The sequence below is a fragment of the Phycodurus eques genome, chromosome 14, assembly GCF_024500275.1.
Source record: "Phycodurus eques isolate BA_2022a chromosome 14, UOR_Pequ_1.1, whole genome shotgun sequence".
NCBI classification, from domain to species: domain Eukaryota; kingdom Metazoa; phylum Chordata; class Actinopteri; order Syngnathiformes; family Syngnathidae; genus Phycodurus; species Phycodurus eques.
In genome coordinates, this window is record NC_084538.1 from 13156452 (window position 1) to 13179253 (window position 22802).

The 22802-nt window shown below is 41.4% G+C and overlaps 2 protein-coding genes across 2 annotated transcripts in view; both read left to right on the forward strand.

Moving 5' to 3' along the window:
• Positions 1 to 22802, forward strand: part of LOC133412821 (formin-1-like) — a 55302-nt gene that overhangs the window by 6782 nt on the left and 25718 nt on the right. Inside the window, 8 exon segments of the mRNA XM_061696485.1 lie at positions 519 to 687; positions 4400 to 4520; positions 6325 to 6386; positions 9344 to 10017; positions 12871 to 13012; positions 18717 to 18804; positions 22304 to 22365; positions 22555 to 22643. Of these exon segments, the coding sequence (XP_061552469.1) occupies positions 519 to 687; positions 4400 to 4520; positions 6325 to 6386; positions 9344 to 10017; positions 12871 to 13012; positions 18717 to 18804; positions 22304 to 22365; positions 22555 to 22643 (1407 nt within the window).
• Positions 2189 to 4201, forward strand: LOC133412820 (formin-like). Its single transcript, XM_061696484.1, has one exon. The coding sequence runs from the start codon at positions 2712 to 2714 to the stop codon at positions 4152 to 4154; it is 1443 nt and encodes a 480-aa protein (XP_061552468.1). The 5' UTR covers positions 2189 to 2711; the 3' UTR covers positions 4155 to 4201.

A 22802-nucleotide genomic window follows, 5' to 3' on the forward strand; every position in this document is an offset into this window, starting at 1 on the left:
ATCTGGAATCTGAAAACTAAATCCTCACGCTTAAGATGTATTTTTTCTCTCCTGACAGGAGAGGGCAGGCTCGGTGAATTTACACCACATATTTCTGGGTTTACAAGACACACAAATGGTTGCAATTTGACTTCTTTTTTTACAATGAAGATGCAAGTTAAAATTAGACCGTGTTATTAATTATGATATTATATTGTATTATATTCTATCAAGATTATATTAGCTAAAGGTATTTTGGTGATTTTTACCAGATCACTGTAGCTTGGTGTGGCCAGTAAGAAGAGGGCTGAGTAAGTGCAGATAAAAATAGCTCCATGCCCCGAGGCTTGCAGAAAAGCAGGACTATTCCTACATGTTTGATGCTAAAAGATTCCGACGCCTCCTTTCAAACCATTAGTATTAGCCACACAGACTACACACCACAAGTAAAACCTTACTTGCGTAGCAACTCAGCAACGCTGCATGCATAACACACTGCTAATTACGCTTGGGTTGTGTGTTTGTGTATTCCCTCCACTAGAGGACTCCCTCCTGCGTCATGAAGATATTTGGATGCTAGATGGCGATGACCCTCAGGAACCCCTGTCCCTTGTTCCCCGCCCTGATCACCTGGATTTCCTACGCATTACACCGCCTGAGGATGACATCATCGGGGATACACCTTATTATCCCAAGCTGGAGTGCACAGTAAGCACCCTAAGCTTGAACAACACAGGCATTCGCTACGTTGCCATGGCGTATTTCCCAGTCAGCCATCCAAGCACATGATCACAAATTCTTGAAATGGATTAACGGGTCATGGATTCTAATCTGTAGACAGATCCTAAGCCAAAACTGTCTCAGATAATTCCGTGTTCTAAGAAGTAACGATAAAATCACAACTTCACTTCTTACCATCCAAATTTGGAGGACCATTTTGAGTAATTATAGAATTTGTCACACATCCAGTCTTCTTCCAACCAACACAAACACACATATGACAATGTTAATGTCCTCCCTCCATACACCTTAGCTGCATATTGTCTTTGCTCCCATTTTGTTGTGGACCAACAAAGTGAGGGACCAAAATGTAGTCAATGTCAACGTAGTAACACTTTTTTGTATTTTTTTTTTCTTTTTAAGTAATTACTGCCTGCAGCTGATCTCAGGGTTTGTATCAGTCCATGAAATGTAAATATTATTACTACAACCCTCTGCAATCAATGTTAGTAATGCAGGGCCTCTCAGGGGATTTACTCTTTGTCTGCGTGTGCGTGCGTGCGTGCGTGCGTGCGTGTGTGTGTGTGTGTGTGTGTGTGTCTGTGTGTGTGTGTAGCATACCACTGTGATTATATAACATAATCCCTCAGAAGCACTCATTCTATGTGAGGCTTTTTATAATCACTTGAATGTCCTGAAAGGCACCTATAAATAATACAAATTATTATGTTATATTATTATGTGGAGAAACGGTGATAATATTATGCTCTTTGTTGGGAAAAAGGGAAGAAGACTTTGACACAACAACATTAGTATGAACACTTAACTTTCATTTACATAATTACAATGCTTCACATCAAAACATTTGTGTGTTTTGCACATTCTTCCACGGGTACAGATTAGGTGTTCAATCAAGCAGGTTGTGCAAGGCATACTAAAGGCGATGGCCTTTTGTTGCTTAGGGCAACAGGAAGAATGCAAGTTCTCCCTGAAACTAGGAAAACAACCAGCAAAATTTTGAGCAGATCAGAATCATAAACAAGCTGAAAATAATGCATTTTAGAGTGCAGTTACAACTAATGGCAGTCAGAATGAGTCACACTTTAATACTGAGTACTCTGAAACGCTACTTTATGTGTGGCTTTTCACCAGGTTTATCAGTGTTTGCATGTCAGCTATCCCTGTCTGCAACCACACTAGCTAAACCTCACAGGCTCTCCATTGCAGTTGACAATTGTTGTAATTCAGGGTTACTGGATTTGTTTGCTTCTCCGGCTGATCACGCACCGCCCTTCTATGTTTACTATTTTGCCACGCTGCCATTTTCCGAACGTGAGGTAATCAGACACCTGTGGCTGGTGCTACAGGTTTCCTCCCAGAAAGGGAGGTACCTGGAGGAAGGCGTCCACAGACTGGGCAGACCAGTGAGACACATTTTTTTCCCCCCAACCTGCAGGGTTTTTTTTTTTTTTTTTTTCTTTCTCATACAACAGTCGGCGGAACTTTTCCTTCTTGCTAAGACAGACGTGAACCAAAAGGAAAAGCGCCGTCATGGACCACATACTTTATGGCAACACTAAGAGAAGGATAATCCACATCATCAACACGGAACATACAGCTCACCTTGTGGGAATAGTAGGAAATGCTTTGTGAAAGTTGAACTCTGCTCTGCTCTCTCATGGAGATTACAACAGGACATAGATCCAGCTATTGAACAGATTGACTTGACACAGCAAACTTTCTCATAGAACCTTTACGACTACACACACGTAGTATTCTTTCTTTGACCCAATCAATACCTTTTTTATTTCACCTGCTTCTGTGTCACACATACAGTAGCATTATTATTGGTGCCGTCTTGGAGAAGGTAAGAGGAGATTTGTCCATACAACGACCTTTTGTTTTCTGCCAATCTTGAAGGTGGAGCAGCTTTGGGATTCGTAGCTTGGACACCTTGCCAAAACTGCCACATATTTGTGTTTTCTTTCACCCTATGCCAGTGTGACGTTTGAATGAGAATGGACAATTCAACTAATCTCTCTGATGCACAAGGGACAAAGCCCACTACTTCTTTGTTAAACGTATTTAACAATCTACTCACTAGGGAGAGGTCAGCATCAGACGTGCAGCCCGCTGTGCTGACTTCTTTTAAGGAACTATCGGATGTTGAAGAATGCCAAACTCTGAAAAGCCAAAATGTACTCAAAGAGAGTGAGGATCTCTCTCTAGTAGATGTAGCTGCGTCCTGTTACAGAGAACAAGATGTTGACAAATGGGAAACTCACAAGGAGTCTGGCAGTCCAGTTAAAGAAGACCTGCCACGCTCATTGGACCGACATACAGTCCTGGTAACTAGAGTGGAAACATATAGTGACTCTGAAAATGAAGAGGCGGAGGCGGGGCTTAAAAGCAGTGGCCTGTCAAAGAAGCTGGTAATTATCAGGAAGCCCACCCTACCTGAGGATAGCAAGGATTCAACGCACCGTAGTGATGGAGATGTACAGGGGGATGCCACTGAGGCGGAGATCCATGTTCCACAGTTTCGAACACATGGGTTTAAGATATCAACTTTAGAATCACTTTTGTCTGCAGACAGATCCAGCCGAAGCACTGACTTTCAAACTGTCCCTACCCTCCCAGGTTCCAGAGAGAGCACAACTACTGTATTTAACAAAGGAGAAGCATCAAGCACAGACGACGACGGAAGTAAACAGACAAAAGAGTGTGACAACTATGAAGGAATAGATTGTTCTTTGCATGTTCCCTCCATTATCCTCGGTCGTAATACAGAGGTATCGGCAACATTACAGAATTCTAGCCAAGCGATCCCCTCTCCAAGTCTCGAGGAGGAGTCAGACAATTTAGATCAAAAGAAACCAATATTGCTCTCATCTGGTAATCTCCAACCAAGTCCCAAACTTTCACCCCAGCATTCAATTTCTCCAAAGACTCCAGCTGTGTCCCCGTCCGTCTCACCCCAATCCAAGGAGACAACACTCTCGGCGCCCCATTCTTTTCAGATGCCAGCTCTCTTTAGCGGTCTGCGGGTGCTGAAGAAAGGTGCAGTGGGAGACGATAGAGAGACTGTGTCAGAGATCAAGCAGAGTGAGAAAGACGCTGACCTGGCATTGCTCAGCCTAAAGAAAACGGTGAACAAAACCAAGCTCCTACCTGAGCAGAAGACATCCGCTCCAACCAAAAAACTATTTGAGCCTAAATCTCTCCCAGGAAATCTGAGAAACAGTCAACACCTTAACTTGGATAAGAACACTGAGGCCAAAACTGAAGGATGGGAAGTTGATCCAGAACCTAACAAAGATAAGGAGTCTGACACTGGAAATGAAATGGCAGGAGAGAAACCCTCACATCCAGAAATCAGGAAAACCTCTGACTTGGCGTATGATACTTTTAGGAGCCTCTTTGGCCCAAAATCTGTCAAAAAGGAAAAAAACTGAACCTGTGGATCTGGAGGCGGTGAGAAAGAAGATCAAGAACGACAAAGAAAGTTTACGATCTATTTTAGAGAGAACCTCCAAAACTCCCAGCAGGGAACTGAAATCTCCCTTAGAAGCTAATGTATGTTCTCACCTCTCTCCATTGTTTTATTCACACAACACATTGTGATGACCATAAAAGAAAATACTGTACCACTTTTTGCGGGAATATGTTAATGTCTTTGTATTTGTTCTTGACGTCACAGACGGAGGCCACGTCACCTGCGGACAGTGAGGACCGGACTCCGGGTCGTCTGCAGGCTGTGTGGCCACCACCCAAATCGAAAGATGAGGAAGAAAAGGTTGGGCTCAAGTACACAGAGGCAGGTAAGAACCAGACCTTTATTTACCCCTCTACCTCTGTGAGCTGAGAGAATCCTGTGGCTCAGAGCACAAGGAAATGACAAAAAGATATCTGATGCTGGCATCTTTTTCTAGGACTGGGTAATGCAAAACTCCCCCCAAAAAATGTTTTTAATCATTATTGGGATTTGGACTCCACTATCAGGCATCTTGAAAAGCAATGTGCAATTTGACAGAAAATTGCATCAAAAAATACTGTATATCAATTGTGTCCTTTGAATTTGAATTGCTTAATCATCAGACATTGGTGTGGTGAGACGCCAATCAAAACGGCGAAAAAGATTACATTGCTAAATTTTCAAGGTTTCTCGTGGTACCAATACTGCATTTGTTAATCTGATCATTTACAAAATTTCATGGGATCTGTTGCCATTATGCAACACAAATTGGAATTACATTTACATCATATGCAATAATCCAGATTAGACTGCATTATGGTAAAAGGGTTCCTACACAAGTATGGAAACGTATGGAAATTGTGTGGAAAATGGAAAGTATTGTATGGGGAAATATTCATGTTTCCAAGACTGTTATAATAGCTCTATTTTCTATCTAAAAACATGTTATTTGGTGATTACATCCCCTTTGATGACTGGGAATGACTGCTGAGGAATTACTGGAAAAATGAAGAGACAAGCTACACAAGGAGTTAGCTCCGTAACTCGCAGACGAGAATGATCAAAACAACGTGTCGAAAACAACAAAATAGGCGATTGAAACGCAGAGACACCTCCTGGTACAAAAACTGACAAATATGAACTGAACACTTCACCGGTGATCTTTTGAATTGTAGACTGCGACAATGTTACGCAGCTGTCCAGTCAACGAAGACTGACATTAAGTACAGCATTGCCAGCCTGACTGCTTGCATCAACCGCCACATATAAATATACCAAATATACCTGTATGTGTCATCATAAAAACTGATTTCATCATCATACCTGTGGTTGTTAATTATCATGGTCAACTTGGAGTACTGAATAGCATTTATATTCTCTTGGAAAGGTATACAATTGGAATGAGCCGTCAGACGTTGCAAGAGAAAATAAATTGTTCTAGTCAAACTTAATATTTTGAATACAAAACACAAGAATTTATGAATTGGTAATTGAATTAATTGTTTTCGTTGACAAGTGATCATGGTATAAGCGGGTTAGTGGCCTTTGAGGTGTACAATTATCACGGATTAATGTTTCAAATTATTTAAATTTTTTTCCGACAAGTCTGGAAATTAGGGTCTGGAAAACGTATGGAATTTAGAAATCTTAAATGTGTCTTAAATGTTTAGGAAACCTTGAACTCATGACAAAGCTTTATATGTAGCTCATATATACAGTTTAAGATAAACTATATGCCTAGGTATGAGGAATTGTTTTATGCAGACCACTAATATATTTGTTGCATGAATATTAAATTAATCCTGCTTAGTTTCTGCCTTTATTTATTCGGATCAAAAGATCATCTTACTGATGTTTGACTTGACAACATGTTTTATTTAGGAAACCACTTTGCCACTTGCATGATTAAAAACTGGTTGGTTAAGTTGCAAAACTGGTCCTCTCATGAACAATGACCCAACCCCTCTATAGAATTTTATCACTTGTTTTAGCAAACAACTGCACAACACTGTAGTAAAGCCAGAAATTCAACACGCGTCATGTTCAATTAGTCATTCTCTCCGTAAGCAAGCAAACACACCAACAATAATGGTGTAACTGTCATGTCATCAACATATAGTCCAGGTGAATTGTGTTCCGCCTGCTTTCAGAGCACCAGGCGGCCCTCCTGCAGCTCAAGAGGGAATGCAAGGAAGACTTGGAGCAAATGCATGTAAGTTATGTCACTGTGGCAAACCACCTTCAACACTGTGAAGATAACAGAAACAGTGAGACTATGATTGCGATACACAGTTCAGAAATGTACATCTATGACAGTACATTCAGGGGTACTGTTCTCACCTGCAGTTAACTATTACGGACACACGATGGCGCCAAGTAAGCATGAAATGTTCAAGCACAGCAGCAGAACACTGGTATCCACCTCGACACAATATGACTCTATAGTCTAATTACTCCAATACTTCATACTACTTGACTTACTGACAGTCAATGTGTCCATCAATCATTTTGAAAATGCATTCCGTTTTTATAACTTGTGTCGCCAGCAAATCTGTTCAATTATTGGGTTTGGTGTAGTGTAAAGATTAGACTATTTTACTCCTGTAATAATCGGAATTTTAATTTGACCTTGTAAGGTGACCTGATTTCATCTCAAAGCAAATAACTGAACAGTGCACGTGCCACATGCGAGATATGAAAAAAAAAACGTCTTCCTGATACCTGTGGCAGTAATTGGCCAATCAGAGGACAGCGATGTTTCGCGGTGAGGATGGCCCTGAAAGAGACAGAGGCAATAAAAAGGCTTGATAGGCAAGATGGTGAATGATAACATTTGACATAGTGTAATAAAGAGTAAAAGCGTTGTATATCAACTTTTTGATGTCAAATAAATCTGCAAAAAGAAATCCAGATCATCTGTAGATGATGACTTTTATGATCATGGTTTATTACAGGTTTTGTATTGTATGCAATGAAATCAAATATGTAGCTTGTTGCTGAATATTTACTGACTTTTTTCTTAGTAAGTCAAGCTGGCAGGAATTGGTAAACATAGCATACATCACATTTTCGCAAATTCGAACGTTCACAAGAGTACAAAAACCTAAAAATGTCAGCCCCCATAAACAAGTAGATGTGATGTTTTTAAGTGTACTTTTTAGCATAAAGACTTGGTATATAGCGGCACGGTGGACGACTGGTTAGCACATCTGCCTCACGGTTCTGAGGACCGGGGTTCAAATTGAAGTATATAAATTGCCCGCAGGTGTGAATGTGAGCGCGAATGGTTGCTTGTTTACATGTGCCCTGCAATTGGCTGACGACCAGTTCGGGGTGTACACTGCCTCTCGCCCGAAAATAGCTGGGATAGGCTCCAGCACGCCCGCGACCCTAGTAAGTATAAGCGGTATGGAAAATGAATGGATAGACTTGGTATATTTAAGTAAACATCCATCCATCCATTTTCCACACCGCTTATCCTGGTTAGGGTCGCGGGACGCCTGGAGCCTATCCCAGCGGACTTCGGGCGAAAGGCAGACTACACCCCGAACTGGTTGCCAGTCAGTCGCAGGGCACACATAGACACAGACAACCATTCGTACTCACATTCACACCGTCACTGAGTGGGAACTGAACCCACGCTGCCCGCACCAAAGTCAGGCGAGTGTACCACTACACCATCAGTGACTTTATTTAAGTAAACAGCAGCTGATAAAGAAGATAAGCACATTTTAAATATTGCAAAGATTTGAAATCTTGGGTTTACGTCCCCTTTAATGGGAAATTGGATACATACTAAAAGTAATTGAGGTATAATGAAAGCAGGGGAAAAAAGAGAAATACAGTAAATGAATTGAAATTCCACCCAAAAAAGTGTGATCAGTTGTTATATACAGGTTTATTTATGGGTAAGTGCTTGAAAAGTGATGAATAGACAACCTTAACAATTATAAACTGATACTGTTTATATTTGAGCACTATGAAGTCACTGGTATCATGAAATGTTGCATCGTTGTATAGTTGAAGTATACTGGCGGGAGCACTTTTAACACCTTGGATTTTCCATCCATCCATCCATTTTCTTCCTCTTATCATGGGTCGGGTCACGGGGGCAGAAGCTTAAGCAGGATTTATGTTTTATTTTTTATTTGTTTTTTTTTTAAAGATTGAAAGGTATTTGGCGGGAATGTGGACGACTGGTTAGCACATCTGGCTCACAGTTCTGAGGACCTGGGTTCAAATCCGGCCTCACCTGTGTGGCGTTTGCATGTTCTCCCCGGGCCTGCATGTTATTTCTCCGGGCACTCCGGTTTCCTCCCACATCCCAAAATCATGCATGGTAGGTTAATTGAAGACTCTAAATTGCTCGTAGGCGTGTATGTGAGTGAGAATGGTTGTTTGTCTATATGTGTCTGGCGACCAGTTCAGGGTGTACCCCGCCTCTCGCCCAAAGATAGCTCCAGCACCCCCGCGACCCTCGCGAGGATAAGCGGTACGGAAAATGAATGAATGAAGGAAATGTATTTCGTTACTTTAATTACACTAATCCAAATAAAGAATATCTTTAAAATCATAAAGAAAAGACACATGAAGAATGAGCTGTCAAGTTCAAAAACTGGCCTAATGAGAATTGTGTAATATTATTGTCCCCTAATTTTGTTGCTCCTTCACATAAAGTCAGACAGCTATGAATTGATTCAGTGCCAATTTTCTCAATCAAATCTGACCCCTGGAAGGTATCTCAGTCTGTATGTTTTATATCTTTAATTTAACCTCCTTCGTAGACTGATGCAGAGACTGAGAAACATGTAACGCAGTCAGCCCACAACAAAGGGTGGGAACGTGCCTCATGCTGTTTCGAAGCGAAACAAGTTAATAAGGAACATGTGTAAGGTTCATTGCTCAACAATTTCCTTGTTGTTTCCAATCAATACTTTGCTTTTGTTGTTTTTCGTTTTCTTATTGTTTGACATGACAATCGAAAAGTGGGTTGCTAGATCTTCTCGGAGCAAGTGCTTTATTACCCTATAGTACACACAAAAGATAAATCAATAACATGTTGTATGTAGGCTATGCAGTCTTATGCAGGAATCATTCATATTCAATGCAAGGCCAATTATTCATTTCACACGTGAAATGACTATAATATCCATTATTGTGCTCTTACAGTCAGATTTTGAGCTTCAGATCTTCCAACTTCGAGGCGAGCATGCTGTTTCAATATCAAACCTTGAAGGTGTCATAGCCAAGATTCAAAAAGACAAGGCCTACAATGTGGCGCGCGGAGAGACCCGAGACGTGGCTGTGTCGACTGCAGATGACCCAACAACCAAAACTTGCCGCACTGTGGGGATCCAGACAGACAGAGAGACGTTCATCAAGAGCCCAGAGGTTGAGGCGGGTGGTCTCGTTCAAGCAGCCGGCCAGAACATGCCGAAAAAACTTAACTTGGACTCTATCGGACTCAATCTGGGGTTTAAAACAGCCTCAGGGCCTGCTGGACCAGCCCCGCCTCCACCACCCCTGCCGGGCCCCTCAGGACCACCGCCACCTCCTCCACCTCCGCTGCCAGGCATTATGGGAGCACCGCCGCCGCCGCCACCACCACCTTTACTCGCCGGGGGTGGCCCTCCACCACCCCCGCCACCTCCCCCTCCTGGTCTACCTGGAGCAGGCCCTCCGCCGCCTCCCCCTCCTCCAGGCAGCAACCCCCCACCACCTCCATTCACGGGGGGGTTCAGTTTCACTCAGATGTTGGAAAAGCCCCCTCGGAAGCCCGCTATTGAACCCACCTGTCCCATGAAGCCTCTATACTGGACCCGGATACAAATACATGACGATAAGTATGTGTAACCTATTCATGTGTTTAACCACAACTTAGAGGCATTTTTGCATTCAGTAATGATAAAATGTACATGTAAAACATGGGAATGGGGCAACAATGCAAAGTATATTGGTCGGACAAGTCGTGGGCCTTTTAAGGGTAATGAACCATATTTGCAGGTAACTTTGAAATGGATGCCACAGGCCTCAATGTTAGGCAGTATAATCATGGGATTTCTCTCAGTCGGTAAAGAAAGCCGTGGAATTAATAAAATAAAATAACATTTAAAAAGCTGCAAATTGATATAGTGTAAGGAAAGCATATTATACTGGCAAATAATTATGATAAATGTAGTGAAAGTTATCACTAATTGTAATAAAATGCTAAATGCGTTTACCAAATATAAAAAAATAAGACAATCATTTGAAAACTGGATTAAACATGGATTAAACATGGAAAACCAGATTACAAATACTGTATGTGATTTTAAAAAGTTGAATTTTACCAGCACCAAAAAACATTGGTAATAATCATATCAATATTAGTAATTCCCTTATCATAAAACAAACATGCAGAATGACTCCATAAACCATCCAAAGACTTTATTTTAAGCTTTCATTGCCCGTGGGTTTTAAATGATTAAAATTCGAATTGGTGAATTAAAGTACATTAAACCTGGCCAAGTGGGGTCTGTCCGACACTGAGAATCGTTCACCTCGGCGCCATTCCCTTGCACTCCAGAGACTGTGCATTTGCTGCGGTTGTGGGGACTGCCTCATGTGTGCCAGGCGTTCAACTTTATGACCTTGTATTTCCATGGCTGGATTAGTAGGGGGAAGCTGAGTTTTGGCCCGTACACTCTTACCGGTCCAGGCACCACAGCAGCAGCTATAAATTTAGCCATAAAGGGTCGGGTTAAGAGGCATTAAATGGCTTTAACTATAACTGCATCAGCTGTGTGATCTTTGTTACTGGTGATGTTCTGAAGAGTGTCGGGATTGAAATGTTGACAGGTCCCTAAATGTGAACCAATGCGCAAGATCGTACCTGGGAGCTTACACCACAGGCAACTGAAGTTAGGAGACCTACACTTTCATTCCGTCTATTCAGTAATGGAGTTGCCTTTGGGATGCAAAGACTTAAATGGATTCATTCACAGAACTTTGCGTAAAAGAAAATTTGGGGATAATATTATCTTGGAAACGGTCTGTTCGACTCAAACTTGATTTTGAGTTGTTAGCGGCTCTTGTGGATTTTAAGTCATGAGACGCCAGTCACTTTTGCGTGAGTTTGTTGTTTCCAGGTTACCATTGGAGATGAGAAGATTGATCTATTATCACCTTTGTTCCCTTAAAACAATATCGTCCATGTCAAAATGTCAGTTTTTTTCTTTATGCTGGACACAACTATTAAAATGTTCGAGCCTCATTTTAATTAAAGCAAGAACACTATTATTCTCAACGGACACAAGAGAGCCAAAGTCACTGCCCAACTGTGTTGGTGCTTCATCTTGTCACTTCGCTGCAATTCGAAATATTCAACATATGAAAGTTGAAAGTGCTGGGATTGGCAGTCAAGATTTGGCACATTCTATTTGCACAATTGACGTGCTGTATGCGTTGCGTCCGAAAGGTTCCAGGACTGGTGTCACAAAAGATATATTTCAAGTCCAAGCTACTTATTCTACTTCAACGTGGGACATACGTTGCACATCTACAAAGAGATTCCATGGCCTTTGCTTCATTCAATGCACGGGAAGGGATGAGAGCTGTGGCAGGGCAACTCGTGGTTGCTTCACCATGACAACGTACCTGCTCACAAGGTTCCAGCATCTGACAATTCCTGGCCAAGAAGAACATCGCTTTGCTGGGGAAACTTGCCTACTCAGACGACCTTGGCTCAGTGAGCTATTTTCCTCTTTCCCAATTTCAAAGGGATCGTCAAGGAGACCCGTTTTGAAGACGTGAATGACATCAAGATGGCCGCGTCAACGGTGCTGTGGAGGATTGCGAAAGAATCCTTCCAGGAATGCATTGAGCCGCAGCAGAGAAGGCTGGGAAAGTGCGTAAAACCACAGGGGATTAAAGTTCCTCAAAGGAGAAATCTTGTACTTTGGATTTGAAATATATATTTTTAATGACTCCAGTCCTGACACTTTTCTGACACACTACTTACGCACAAATGCATGCTCCTTACAACTGGGCATCGTTTAAAAGGGATTGGCTTTCCAGTGCTATGAAGTGTAATGGTACGAAGCATTTTTTTCCCCAGATATATAATCTACCAAAGACAAATTTACAAACGTCTTTTTTTATGCTTAGTTAAACTTTAACCCGCCAGACCATTCGCACAGTGTAAAACGATGATAGAGAAGAGCTACACTAGTAGTCAATGCAGTGTTTTGAGTCAGTTTTGGACTCAAAATACTTTTTCTTGATTTGATTGCCAGAATTTAGGAGGGTTAGCGCAGATGATTGATGTGTTGATAACAGCAGAGTGTTAAACATCCCCTTGACTTTAAACAGCTCATGTTCTTGTTTCCACATCTGTTTGTTTTTATTGTCCATGTTACTCAGCAACTTCTGAATTCATTCGAGTCCATCAGGACACAAACAAGCTTGCATCAATGTTTGGTTTTATTTATCACCTTGCGCATGAAGCTTTGCTATGCTTTTTAAGGGACAGAGTACAGCCTGGTTTAGAAGCTTTTAATCCATGTTTTTAGTCTGACAATGAAAATGTAAAATAGTGGTAGGTTCAATAAACATCATATAATCTTCCACAAATACAACACACAATTCCTGCTTAGGAAGTCGACACGAGCCTTCATCTAGTTGATGTAAATGTTCTGTTCTTTTGTTTTGTGTTTCAGCAACAACACGTTGTGGGGCTCCCTGGAGGAGCCGGGCATCATCGGGCCAAAAGAGTTTGAAGATCTTTTCTCCAAGGCCACGCCTCAGCCACTGAAGAAACCTTTGTCAGACAACTATGAGAAGAAAGTCAAAACAAAAAAGGTAGATTCAATTCATATCACCTTACCTTTTAGTTTTCACTTATTGCTGGAAATGACAAATTTACGCATCTGTCTCAATAGAGCAGCCTCAAGGTTTTTTGGGTTGTTTTTTTTTTGCATGCTCTCTTATCTTACATTGTTTAAACAAGGTCCTTGTCCTCTGTCACCTTTGGTCATAAATTAAAGATAGAAATAACACAATGTGAAACAGGAAGAAATGGCCATCCTCCAGACCGCTGTTTGCATTTGTTAGTTATAGCAGTGGGCAAACACACAATTCAGGTTTATGAGTTCACCCCTTTGTTTATTCATTGTGCTAGACCGTAAAATACAGTGTTACTTTTTCCCTACGGGACAAGATTTTGAAGAAAATCTTGGAAATTACATTAACTTCTTACTCAATGTTTATGGCGGAACCTCTAAGGCTGAATAAAATCTGTTCCAGGGCACTTCCCATAGGTAATAATAGAAAGAGACAAAAATCTGGATCAAGCAGCCCCATCATAAAACCTTTATTTACTGTACAGGCATTGTTTTAAGTCAGTGGTTCTCAAATGTTTCACACCAAGTACTAGCTTAAAAATACCTTGGTTAGATCAACATTAAATACAGTAGTACTGTTTTTTCTTTTTAAAAGGTTTGTTTAATATTGTTTTAAAAAGCTACTGTAACATTATGCACGGTTGTAACATTAACACTGCCCTTAAATATGGGGGGACTGTACTTAATGATTCAATTGAAATTGAAAAATTTTAAATAAATGTGTCTGAAAGCAAACAGTTTTTAAAGATTAGATACAAACGTATTGCGCATAAAAGTTAAATACAACTGAGCTCTACATAACAAATGTGCCATACTGGATTACAAAACAACTTAGGCTGCTGTAATATGATGCACAATTTGAACATAAAATGAATTCAGTGATGCTTTCACATACCACTAGAGGGCGCCATACCACACTTTGAGAATCACTGCTTTGAGTAACAGTTTGACATTCTGGCGTAACAAGGAGTGAACAACTGTAAAGGATAACAATAAAACTCTCGACCTTACCATTTGACAGCAAGTGACAATGCCTTTGGCATATGATGCTTGAGTGTTATTCTTTGATTATTCTCTTTTCTCACCAGTTCTTTTCCTGACACCCTTTGTTAAAGCTGCTTCTTGTGTCACACAAAAAAAAGAATGTGTCAATTCTTCGATGCTTGCTGAACGGGGGTGTAGTGAGATACGCTGACAATTGATTTTGTGCAACTTGGATGGATGCAATTTCTTTTTAGTTCAGCCAATGTATGCCAGCCAATCGCAGGGCACATACAAACGAATAAACATTCACACCTACGGGCAATTTAGAGTCTCCAATTCATGCATGTTTTTGGGATGTTGGAGGAAACGGGAGTGCCCGGAGAAAACCCGCGCAGGCACGGGGAGAACATGCAAACTCCACACAGGCGGGGCCGGGGATTGAACCCCAGTCCTCAGAACTGTGAGGCTGACGCTCTAACCAGTCGGTCACCGTGCCGCGCAAATATTATCACTGTGTTTTATGCCGTACAGTAAGTACTGTTAAATGCATTTTTTTATGAAAAAAACATTTTAAAAATGAATTTTGGTGTTTTGGGGATTAAATGTGTTTCCACTCATTTCAATGAATGAGATACGAGCATTTTGAGATAGGTGCGTGGTCACAGAACGAATTAAACTAGTATCTCAAGGCACCACTGTACTGTGAGTGAAATTAGAGGTGTATTTCCAGAAATATTTGATGGAATTTGAAATTGTACTACGTTTGGCATTAGAGGGTCCACTGTATTCACCTAACCACTTAATGTTTTAAACAGCTTGTCAGATGTTGCAGTTCTGAACATCTGCTGCAGCCATTGCCCTGTCAGCATGTTGGCCGCCTTGTGGTCTTGACTGTGGCATCCGAGCAGACTGTCCCTTCTAAATCTATACACATCCCTTATTCTGATCAATTTGCGAAGGCTCCACACGGGTCCACAGGGTCACAGTGTGCATGCATGCATGCGTATGTATGTGTGTGTGTGTGCTCTGTATCCTTGGTCTCATCCTCAAATCACCCCATTCAGTCGGGTCACTCTAAAGTGGCAAAAACATTTGATCCAACAAAGACATTAACAGCCAGACACAAACGCTTCCAACTGTCTCCCGGCGGGGCTGACATCAGCTTAGAAGAAGTCTGACCTGAATCGTGGAAACTTTGCTGGCACACCAATCTAGAAGCTTTCTGTGAAAAATAACACATTAACTTAAAGAGGACCCATAATGCTCATTTTCAGCTCCATGTTTTTTCTCCTCCTGCAACTACAGCTTTGATGACTGGCATTTCTAAATAAACTGTATTTTGTGGTTCTGGCCTTAAACATTACTCTTCAGTTCCTGCGCTGAGGAATCCACAAAAGCTGTCAAACTCTTCCATCTTTAGAAAAACAACTTTCAGAAGTCTTTCCAAGGGCAGCGTCAGCATACGTATGATATGACTAAGCTGTACTTGTAGTAAATAATGAGATAATGAAGTGATAAGCTGACAAACAACGGGAAAAACAAGTGTTCATGTCAGCCCCACACCTAAGCATTTTTGCTCAAAGGGATTAATGTCACCTCATAATTTGGCCACAAACCAATATGTCATCAAAATCAAGTGCTGTTTTAATCAGAAACAGGTAGAAGTACAGGTTTGAACATCACCGTATTTTTCGCAATTCTTGCATCGATTGAACTTGTGAGTTTTTGGAGAGTTTCTTCTTGAATTTCATAGCAGGATGTCGGAATAGAGCTGCTGTTTGGATGTGGACTGCCTCCCAAACTTTTAGATCTTTTGCGTGAAGATGCTCCAAAGGTTCATCGACTAATTAGGGAAATCCCCAAAAAATATCATCTGCATAATATTTTGGAAAACAGTGAATTGTCATACGTCAAAGACAAAAGCATTTTCAGGTACATCTAAATGTATCATTCTGCATACTTTTATGGCCCTTGCTTTGTGCACTGCGGCACAATCATGCTGGACTAGAAAAGGTTTCCAAATGGTTTCCAAAAAGTTAGAAGCAGTGAATTGCCCAGAAGGTCTTGTTTCCAGAGGAACAAATTAATTTGTTAAATCGTTAATTAAGATGCACGTGTGCGTACACGCGCCTGTACGTGTGTGTGCATATGTGTGTGTGTGTGTGTATGTGTGTGTGTGAGATGCACGTCCTTAGGCATTTTATGCACTTGCAAAAAGTGTTGCCAGATCATGTTATCCCCTCAGCCGAGGGCCTCAATACAGTCAGAGGAGTCGAGTGGGAGGGACTGGAATGCATTCGTACATTATGCATATGATCCACTTCCCTGATCTCTTACAACTCCGCACACCATAAATTTAACGTTGGGGGGGTGTAGCTGATGCCTCCATGAGTGATTTAATCTTTATCATGTGTGCCACAGAAAAAAATCAAAGCTCTTGTTTACTCTGCAGCCTTTTTCTGTGTGCTGATTAGCATATCAAAGCAGAGAAGCTGACGCGGGCGAGAGCTTTTTTGCCAGAGCGGACGGGGTTGTGTGTAATTGCAGGCATGTGGCTTCACTCCACTAGCATTGCACCTATAGGATTTGGAAAGGGGGCCGAGCAAACAGTTTTCATGTCAGTACAGTCTTGATTGAATGACGACAAAGAGAGAGCCAAGTCAGTCGAAAAGGTCAAGCAAAACGGCAATTTCCTCCACCCTTATAAATCAAACTTCTATCAACTTTATAGATTACGGGCCTCCTTACACAAAGAGCAGTTTGTAAGTGCTTTAGTGGAATGAGTTATGTACAGTCATGGTGTGTTTATTGAACACATATTTGAGAGTTGATGTAAGATGAACACCACTGGGGGAGACTGGGATTTGTTGAGTTTATCAAGGTGGTTATTGATGAGATGCTCGTTATTGCTGCCTGGGTGATAACAGACAGATTTCCAGGCAGACGGACACCAGTGCTGCTCAGCTGTACAAACCGAAACTGCTTGATTCCTCCCACTGTCAGTACCGTCAGCCACCTGTTTCTTCTCTCGCTTTCTTCTTGGACCATTACCTCCGCCAAGGAAGTTCTTCTCCTTTGACATTGCCTTTTTTTTTAGGCATTCTTCCAAGGATATTTCCATTACATTTTGGGGAGAATTTAGAAATCAACATCATCAATCAACGACTCGTCCCACTTCATGCTAACAGTTAAACAGCAACTTACTTTATGCATGCCATTTGTGCCACCTTATACTTATTTACAAATCTAAGGGTGTAATTTTAGATGCTCTATTTTTTAATTAAGCTTCTTATTTTTTCCTGCACAGTAAATTCAATCTTCAATTGAAGATTCATTACATTTATAAAGAGAAGAAATTGCAAAATGATATGAGTCCAATTTGATCTAATATGATTTAGACTTGTGTTTTTGTTTGCAGGGTTGAGAGCTGTAATTTCAAAACCAGACACACGGTGACGAAAGTCTCAGCCAGTGTCTTGTTTCATTTGAAAGTTTGAAAGGACGCTAAGAACTTTTCTCTTCTAACTTATTTGACTTTTCTTCCGAGTGCCACCAGCAGCCACCCTGCAAGATAAACAGTTCCTCTTTGTTCCACAGGAGGGAGCCGTTTGCTATTGCTGTCTACCTTTCTCAGCATCAGCATCGGACTCTTACTAGCCTTATCCCTTAGCCGAGCTTCTACGAAAGAGACCAAACATTCAGCATCACTTGTCTTTTCTCATTAACTTAACTGTTTGGGCTAATTGGCAAGTTTCTGCGGCCACAGTGAGAGGGAACGGCTCCTGGGCCGCTTTAAGTGTGGCCCGTCCAAAGTGGTTAATTAGAGGTGTTGAGGAAAGCCTGGTACTCAGCCGTCTCGTGTCCACAGAGTAGGAGATCCCCAGTGATCCAGGTAATAGAGCTGGAAGCAGCATGGCACCCACTAACGCCCTGTAATGCAATACCCACTTCTAAGGCTTCTGCACACCGGCTCCCACTGGATAGCCCAGTAGCCGACAACACCATAATACCTAATGAAGAAGCCTGACACATTAAGTTTTAGAGCAGGGCCTTACCTTGCCAAAACTCTCTTTGGCTTTACGGCTAATTCAGTCATAAGTAATTGTGACCATGTGTAGGCACGAATAAAAATCCTGTGAATTTATAGTTTGTTATAAAATAGCCTGCTTCTTGTTGCCCTGCTCTTCGAGACTGTCCTTTTATGGTGCCACTGATGCCTTTGTACTTTCACTACGACTAGATATTTTTTGAGGATATCTCACATATGGTCTCGGGTGAACCGGAGGGGGTGCTTTAACCGCTTCGAGCTGATATCATTTTGACACCGTCTCTCCATGCAGGTATGCATTTGCGTGCGCCGCATTTCCCAGCTGGTTGCGTCACAGAGATGGGTGGTGACAATTGTCTTTTTGTTTGGGTCAATTCAGATGATTCCCAGGCACCTGACCAATTTATGCTCTCTGTCATCAACTAGTGCCCAAGGGATATTTAATACAGCCACCCACCGCAGACCTTTTAGTCATTAATTGCTCTTTGAAACATTTGGTTTATAGCTATAGTACATCATTTTCCTCTTATCCCAAAGAAATATGACCATACCAATTATACACAAGTAGATGTGTTCCATGGGAATGCTCTGTTCTGTCTAACAATAGCGAGGAATTTTGTTTTCTCGCCAGATAATCAAGCTGCTGGATGGGAAGCGTTCACAAGCTGTCGGCATCCTTATATCAAGCCTGCATCTGGAAATGAAAGACATTCAGCAAGGTAAAAAACATTTCCTGCTATCAGCTTTTCTGCAGTTATTTTCAACGTTCAATGTTCTAAACCAGTGACTCGACTTTACAAAGTTTCCATTGACCAATAAATTGGGAAGGGCTCCTGATGAAATGCAGTAAAAGTATTTTTAGTGATAAAGTGGGAGCTCGGCAGCGGAGAATAATTTCCTACATTTTTGACGGCTTCTAATTTGTAACTAGAGACGCGTTTTAGTATTTGTTTCCCTTTCAAGTGGAATGTGGATGATTTTTTCCAGTTTCCACGATGGGAAAGAAAATGCCTCAATTTGTCAAAATGTGAGACAGCACCACTGGCATGAAAGCAGACATCAGAGTCTAGCTAAGATCCCCTCTGCACTGTTTAGAATCAAAATGCCGTCACCCTAATGTGAAGAACTGCACGGTTCTGTGGTTCGTTTGTGGAAAACGCAGGCGTGCAAGTAAACACATTAAAGAGTGCGTTCAGGACAGCGTTCGATGGGCCGGGAATGGGTCCTGTCCAGGGATTGTGGCGGAGAGCGCTTGCCGCCTGCTAGTCTGAGCACGCGGCCAGCGGATCTGTTTATTGTAGCCAGTGACGGTTTCCACAAGCCTAATGGGACTGACACCCCGCTAATGATCTAAGCATGAACAAAGCCACCTTCACCAGTTAGCAGAAACTGAGCTCTCACATAAAACCTCCTAATACACAAGTAAAGAAAGCCACGCATGGAACCAGGTTGCCCTCTTTCTCCCGATTACTGACTCCCTTCTCATTGTGATTTACTTAAAAAGGAGCACTCACAACTTACTTGAGCCTGTTTTATTTGTCATTTAAGCGGAGGTGAAGGTCAAATGGACAATTTGAAGCTACAATAAAACCCCTTAATTACGGTAATCTGTCTCAGGATTCTTTTATGAGGCCCGGTCTACTTGCCTCCTCTTTGTTACCAAATGAAACAGACAGGGAACATGTACAGTGAACCCCCATTTATCACAGGGATACGTTCCAGATGCACCTGCAATAGGTGAAAAGCCACACAATTCAGAGACCATGTACTTTTTTTATATATAGTTTTGCCACTCCCACATGCTTCAAACAGATTTAAACTTGTTAAAACATACTCAAGAGGTTAAAACATTGTATATTGAAACACCAAAATGTTCAACCAAACCACATAATTTCATCAGACGAAGGTCCGCTATCTTAATGCTAACATATAATGTGAAATGCCATAGATTGGCTAATGGAAATTAGCATATATGTTACAATAATTATAAACCTTTAAACAACAGATACTTTAGCACACACGGAGCTGCAATACATACAAACAGGCCATGCAACAATACTCACGGGCATACTGTATATTCTCTCTACTCTATGGAAACGCTGACTATTACTGGATCTTTGTTGGGGACATTTTCTGCTTCTTCTTATTGTTCTTAATTACAATGCATCCTTTCCAGTATGCCCGGCATGTTGCGGCACAACATAGTACTTCACTGATGGCACGCAACTCTAAATTCAGACTTGCCTGTACAGTATACTGTAAAAACCAATGGGGGAAGGAAAAAAAAAAAAAAAGCAGTTGCTTAAAAATCCCCTATATGGCGAGGCGTGAACAATGAACCGCGATATAGCTGGGGGAACACTTCTCTATCCCTCTAGTTAAGAGATGGAATAAACTACACCCGTCAGAGTGACTGGGGGACCTCAAGGGTCACCATGGTTCAAGAGCAATAGGACGGTCTCCCCTATGCAACGCCTCAGCCCCCTGTACACACACACACACACACACACACACCTTCTCACCTAAGCCGATGAGTGAAAAGTGGAAGGAGAGGGTGTGAGGCGGTTGGCAGGCAAGCTTTGATCTGTCGCCGTGGAGAGATATCCGGCTCCCCTCGGATCAGAGCGCTGCACGCACCGGAGCAGGCCCCCCTTTGGTGTGTGATTGACGGCTGCATGGCTGAGGGACTGAATAATCCACTCTAATAAGATGTAGGAAATGGACCTCCAGTACTCCCTCTGAACTAGACATGGGGACCACATTGACAGCTTAGCTGCAAGAGCAGCAGCTGGGAACCCGAATGCAAAGTATTACCTTGTTAGCTGGAAGCAGTGCATGATCGAAAAGGAGGTCTGTGTAGTGTTAATGGAGAAGCATTTGTACCAACATTTTCCAGTCTGTATTCAAGCCTGTGGTGTTTTTACAATGAAAAAAAAAATGAAATTCCCATTTCTCTTCCAATTTCATTCTTGACAGCAGAAAATATAAGTGATTAATTTGTACAAATAACAACACAAATAAATAGAGTAGATCAACAGATTTGCTCTAATTCGTTTTCCTTGTCACTAGCCTGGCCACTTGTTCCTAGCCTGAGCGCAATCATTTATGCCAAAATGGTGTGTGCGTTTGTGTGTGTGTGTGCGTGTGTGTGTGTGAGAGAGAGAGAGAGAGAGACAGCGAGAAAGAGAGAGAGAGAGAGAGAATACAATAGTATCACGATATTTTGCAATGCATTGCAATATCTATGTTATTTAAATGAGTAAAACTTAGACAATCTTGCCTTGTAATAAGCATAGAAAAATGAAAAACAAATGAAATAATTTCAAGAATACATAAAAGAAAATACAAGAAATGCACTTTTCTCTCATTAATATTAAATCGCTCTGGTATAGACTGTTGATTTGTAGTTTTTTTTTTTGAGCTGAGAACTCAACATAAATAACGGTTATCAGATTGGGCCCCACAGTGTGGATTTAAACTTCATAAGTAGTAGGTTTAAGGACAAATAATTAAGAAAGTGAGTCTCCTGTTTGTGCGCCCCCCAGCTTTTAACACTCAGCGGCATAGTATTTTAGTATTTGCTACAATGCCAAAATACTGATACATAGTACTTGTTGTGAAATGGTCAATTGGTGATTGATTGACTTTAACCTTGAGTTGAAAGCTGCCATGCTCGGCCAACACCCGCCAGACGTGTCAGATGATCCGGCAGCGACGGAGCCATCCCCCGTGCCCTTCCTCCCCCGCTAAGCCATAAACCTGTGACACCTCTCAGACACGGAGCAGGAGTTATTTTCACTTTCGTCGCTGTCACCTAATATTTACATGAAACACACGTGATGAGGACGGAGCAAAATTTGTCATAGGACACTAATATATAAAGTATACAGTATACTGTGATTCAAATACATTGTAATCTAAAAATGGGTTTTGGATGTTGCTGTAGGCCTAGTTACTACACCACTAAATTAGGGCCTATGTTTTTTCAATCATTCAATCACTTATTCCAGATTGACTGGAAGTCATATGTCATCATGTAGTTTGCTACGAATAAACAACATTTAATTTTATATTGACATTACAAGTCAGAAAAACAAGTTTGCTCATCTTGTCGATCCACTGGCAAAGCTTAAAAGGCAGAAAACTTGGGGCAAGATCTCTCATTCTCTTATTTATTAGACTCACTGTTTATAATTAATACTGCGTTTACTGTTTCAGCTGTTCTTAATGTGGATAACTCTGTGGTGGATTTGGAAACGATTGAGGCTTTATATGAAAATGTAAGTATGTTTATTTAAAGTTGTAAAAAAGTGGTGAAGTCATTATATAACTTTTATGGCAAATCTGTTTGTATTGCTGCTAAAAAGGTTTTGCAAGACTTATTAGCATATACCGGTTTCTGCATTAGTAGATCTGCTGTAAGATGGTGCGTTTTTTTGGTTTTTTTTTGTTTTGTTTTCCCATCACAGAGGGCTAGTGCTGATGAGCTGGACAAGATCAAGAAACATTATGAGACTTCCAAAGAGGATGAGGTCAAACTGCTAGACAAACCTGAACAGTAAGATGGCTCCACAATGTTCCGACATTCAGACAGGGCCCCATACAGAATAAAATACGTAGTCAAACTATATTTGTCTTCATTTAAAACATAGTTTGAAAAAAGTTGAGCCATGCATGGTTGGATGACCTCCTGTCTGTGCTCGCAGGGAGGTATTAT

Excerpts from the sequence above, each read along its gene's own strand:
- LOC133412820 (XM_061696484.1), top strand. The coding sequence starts at position 2,712 with ATGAGAATGGACAATTCAACTAATCTCTCTGATGCACAAGGGACAAAG.